Source organism: Gavialis gangeticus, unplaced genomic scaffold (genome assembly GCF_001723915.1).
Source record: "Gavialis gangeticus isolate Ggan-Ray unplaced genomic scaffold, GavGan_comp1, whole genome shotgun sequence".
NCBI lineage: Eukaryota > Metazoa > Chordata > Crocodylia > Gavialidae > Gavialis > Gavialis gangeticus.
Window position 1 is genome coordinate 272,571 of NW_017729021.1, and position 5,148 is coordinate 277,718.

Consider the following 5,148-nt stretch of genomic DNA (forward strand, 5'->3'; position numbering starts at 1 on the left):
AATGATCTAGTTGGGGATGCTCCTGCTTTGAGCAGCGGGTTGGACTAGATCTGACCTCCTGAGATCTTTTCCAACCTTCATTTTCTACGATGTTATGATTTATAAACCCTGTGGGTCTTAGTTTGGAGAGCTCCTAAGGTTATGATCCAATACATTTTGTGATGTCTGTGCCATATAAAAAGGGACTTTGCCAAACAAGGGAGGAGGAAACTAGTTAACTAAAAAATTAAAAACCCATCTGCTGAGATGGTTTGAAATCAACAGTGTAGGGATTTTAAAGTTATAAATCAAACCACATGTTATGTTCCAGTAGTTGTATTTTCTAAGCATTATTTCTGATGTGCAGTGAGTTTGCAGACAGTAATGTCTCTTGAGATCCATCTCTAGTCTTTCAGCACATAAAATGATGGTTTCTTGTCCAAAGTTTAAGTCAGAATTGTCTAACTGAAGTGTCTATGTCCTTATTGCTAACAAATGCCCACAATTCCCATTGTTTGGGTGCAAAGGCCTGATTCATTGCACTGTTCACTGGAGCCACACGGAGCCAAAAGAGTATTTTATGTCATCAATGAGTGCTCATCGGAGGAGCTTTCACATCCTGGTCTCCTAAGTCTTACTCTTCCTATTCTTTGGGTAGTTTTAACACGCTAGGTCAGTGATTTTCAACCTTTTTTCATTTGCAGACCCCTAAAAATGTTGAATGGATGTGCCAGACCCCTTTAAATTGTAAGTGAGGGTGTTCACATAGTTTTAATTAGAGATAGGGGCTGGTTTAAATTGTGAGCCCAGCTCACAGCACGGCAGCTCCTTTAATCCTGAAGTTCTCCCTGCCTCCAATTATGTCCTCTTCCTTCCATTACTGATTGGCAGAGGGGCCCCTTCGGTCATCCTACTCACTGCTTGCTCCTGTTGGCCAGGAGGGGTAAACTCTGGTTTTTGATATGCTGTGGTTTTTGCCTCCCACTGTGCAGCATATTTAAAACTGCGGTTTTCCCCTTCTGGCCATCAGGAGTAAGCAGTGGGGCCAGAGGGGCTGTTCCACCAATCAGCAGCAGCTGGAGGGTGTGCGGGGGGATCTCCAAGATTAAAGGAGCCACCGCACTGCAAGCTGGGCCTGTGATTTAAGCCAGGCCCTAATCATAGGCATCTTTCGTGGACCCGATAGACATAGTCTGTGGACCCCCAGGGGTCTGCAGACCACAGGTTGAAAACTGTTGTGGTAGGTGGGATACAGTTGTGTTTAATGGCATTCTTGCTGTTTTTTTAACATGTCTTTGCAGTGCTTGTTATGCCTCAGCAAACAGATGTTTCATGACAGTGTTACATTGTAAATATGCTTGCTTTAAATAAAATCTGAATCTTGGTATAACATTGCTGATTGCAGCATCCAATTTGTAGCAGTGCCATGTGAGCTGTTACGGTGCATTTTGAGAATAAGAATTCTTCACAAGATGCTATTAAACCTTAACATAAGGCTCTGGGAAGTGCTACAATAAGTTGCAAGTTGTTAGAGCAGGATGTGGCTAATTGGGTTTGTATTAGAGCAGGGATGAGCAAAATGGAGGGTCTGGCCAGCAGTCAAACTCCATTTCCCAACAGCCCCTGCTCGCGTCGCTGCAGCTGGTTTCCATGGAGACCCCGGCAGCGGTGATGCCATGACAGCAGGGCCAGGGTTTCCATGGACACCAGCCCCAGCAGCGCTGGCAGGGCACGCAGCTGGGTGGGGAGCTGCTCTGCGGCCAGGGCTGAGATCTTGCCACGGTAGGAGCGTGGTCCGGAGCCGGAGCAGAGCCACGATCTGCTGCTTGCATGTCCCTGCCTGGGGTATGCAGGCAGTGGGTCGCAGCTCTGCCCTGGCTACAGACCACACTGTCACCACTGCAAAATGAGGAGTTCCCTGACCAGTCACACATCCTGCCAGTGCTGCTGGGGCTGGTCTCCATGGAAACTCTTGCCTCATACTGTCATGACCCTGCCGCTGCTGTGGTCTCCATGGAAACTGGCTGCGGTGACACTGGAAGGGGCTGCTGGGAAATGGAGTGCGCTGTGGGCCCAATCCGGCCCATGCACCGAATGTTGCCTGCCCCAGCATTAGAGGGTCAAAAGAGTATCGGATGCATGTATAGGTTGGTCATTGGAGTTCAGAGATGCAGTTATAACATCCATCATTGGTTTGACAGGTCAAAAACCTGACAAAAAACCCATGAGAAGATTTTTTTTTTTCCCCCTTTTTAAAAATTTCTGCTGGTAAGAACAAAGTTCATGAAACAAAATGTTCAAAATCATAGCCCCTAACTGATTTCATATGTATTGCTCATTGCAGGCAGAGTGCAGTCCACACAAGCTCCACTCTCACCATTTGGGTGTCTTCCTCCCTTAGCACAAACCAAGATGGGCCAAACAGTGAGCAGAGGAAATACCTTCGGGTACTAGAATCACAGGCCTGATCAGTGCCTTTCAGCAGGGTTATTGTAGGCATAGATTGATTGATTGATTGATTCCACCTGGAACTAGAGGTTCTGGTCCTTTATGTCACTTTTAGTCTATGTAAATAGTCACGAAATGTCCCAGCATCTTTCTGAGAGTCGCACGTGTTCTGACTGTTTCAGGTGCGAGCAGCTCCTCCTCCCCCTACACAGCATCATCGCAGGACAACAGAGAAGATCGAGGACGTGGAAATTACTCTGGTGTAACGATGGGACTAGCTAAGTAGTAGTGCTACAATCAAGGCCAAATGTGGTGTTTGGTCAACCTCGTTTTTAGGCACCTTTGCATGATGAAGACTTTTAATAGATCAAGGAATAGGGAGGATTTCTTGTGACAGTGACATGCTGGATTCCTTCCCACCATCATGAATATTTTGTGCCTTTTTTGTTTTATATACATCATTCTTCCTCCCTTAGCACAAACCAAGATGGGCCAAACGGCAAGCAGAGGAGATGCCTTGGAGCAGGTTTCTCTTTTGGCTGAAGATAGTCAATTTTTATATGGAGGCTTCAGAGAGAGCCTCATTCATGCAACTTAGTCATAGCATACTTATACCATGTGCATTAGTACAGTATATTACTGTTGCCATAGGAATGTGTTAAAGATTGTCAATTCTTCAAGTAGCAGTACTTGTCTGATTAGATATTAATCAGATCTCATGGAATTACAAAAAAGGGAACAAAATGATAGGTTTAAAGAGAGGCTGGCTCCTCTTCAGTCCCCTTGATGAAGAAAAAAAAAAGGAAAATAATCTTATAGATAACAAAAAGTGCTGGAGACCACATGACACGAATGCACACCTCTTCAATAATTAACTGTTAAACAGAACTAAATGCTCTTTGTATTAATATTTATGCAGTTCATTTAGTAATAGAGTATCTAATATGGAGGTGCTGAATTAGTAGCAACATCTTGTTTCCATAGCATAAACCAACTGGTAGAGAAGTAAGTGAGATTTTTTTGTCTAGATCTGGAAATTTTGAGTTTCATTTCTTTTTCTTAGCAGATTTTTTTTTTCATTTTGGGATCACTTTTATCCCGGTTATTGCCGTGTACTTTATTATCCAACGTTAGCAGTATATCTTTGCCATCAAAACATCTGGCTAGAGTTAGAAGTTACATTTAGAATATTTACATGCATTATTTAGTTTCCGCATTGGATAGTCCTATAGCATTTCTCCCCGCAAACCCATTAACTAGCCAAAATCGGAGAACCAGGAAATCCCTGGCATAGCCCAGTCCTTCAGAGCTCCTTTAGGGCTGAAAGTAAGAGAGGGAATTGTGCTCTCAAAGTATTTTTGTGCAAGAAAGAGAGTTTGAGGACGTCAAGGCTAATTTCAAACTGGATTTCTCTGAGAAAGGAACTGTTGACATTTCAGAGAAATCGGGGTGTGTTGCGTTCTAACGTTAATTGCAATGGTAAGAAGAGTGGAGACACCCTTCCTTCCAGATGAAAACATTTGTTTCTATAAATATGATCACTAAATCATTCTGAAAATAGCAATACTTATCAATCAAAGCTTTGGTGAAAAGGCATCTACAACTTATTTAAGAGCTGTTATATGGGTTATATTGAATGCGCTCTTGTGTGTTCATTTTTTCCTATGTTGGTAAAGTAAGTTTCTACATTTAGTTAACTAACAAGGGCTATTTTTTTTTGAGGCTGCATTTACAAAATCATTGTACAAGATGTTATCATAAACTTTGCACATCCTTGTAAATCCCAACCCCATCTGGGGCTCTGAAATGTTAGTACTTGCCAATGTCTCTCTTCCCAGTGGGATTTTAACCAAGAGTGAGGCTGTTTGAAGAAAAAATTCATCGGCCAGTTGCTAAATCAGTGGCTGTCCATTGAAGATCCTTTTCTGTGTGTTTTCATTCTTTTGCACCTCTTGTCCTGTTGATCTGTTTGAGGTCTTTTTATGTGTTTATCAAACTTATTCTTAAGTTTAAAAAAAAGTTTTTAAAAAGATTTAGCTATTTGCAAAAAAAAAAACAAAAAAAAAGCTTCACAATGCAGAAGAAATTCAAGTATTGCCATAAACGATGTTCAAGTTCAATTTCTTTGGCCAGTTTTTCTCTGTCCTTCATAACAGACTTTCAGAATTCAGATAGTGTTATTTAAAATCTCTTTGGTTGTACTTTAAAATATTTTCTGTAAGAGCTGCTAATTTTATTTAAAAAAAAGAAAAGTTGTAAAAATATGCCTCCTTTTTAACTATGATTTCTTCATACAGGGCATGTATTCAACGTATCATCATGTACAGTGTCAGTACACTGAAGGCATTAGGTGCAAATGCTTTCTTTATATTGGCTGTAAAAAGTTTGTATTTATTATGTATAAAAATGTTGAATAATAATAAAAAAATGTGGAACTAACTCCCAAGAGCCTCTTGGTACCAAGCAGAGCTCCAAACATGGAAGAAACTTGTCTGGAAAGTTTGCATCAGATTTCCACCCAGAGCGAAGAGCAAAACTTCTCACATCTATTAGTCCTCTCAGTACCATCTTCCCAATGCAAGCAGTTATTTTGCATCTTGGTTCATTTTTCATGCAGCCCTTTCTGTTGCCAGTCAAACAGACGTCTAGGTTTGGATATAATCAGCAAATATATTTTAAACCAAGACTGTTAGAAATCAGCTCCTTCTGCCACACTGAGTC

At 41.6% G+C, this 5,148-nt stretch overlaps 1 protein-coding gene across 1 annotated transcript in view; it reads left to right on the top strand.

Annotated features, from left to right (window-relative positions):
* The window catches only part of FCHSD2 (FCH and double SH3 domains 2), a gene marked incomplete at its 5' end in the record, with an annotated part of 252,383 nt that extends 247,536 nt beyond the window's left edge, over positions 1 to 4,847 (top strand). The window contains one exon of the mRNA XM_019514525.1: positions 2,610 to 4,847. Coding sequence (XP_019370070.1) covers positions 2,610 to 2,693 — 84 coding nt within the window. The remainder of the gene's footprint in view (positions 1 to 2,609) is intronic.
* Positions 4,848 to 5,148: the final 301 nt, after the last annotated feature.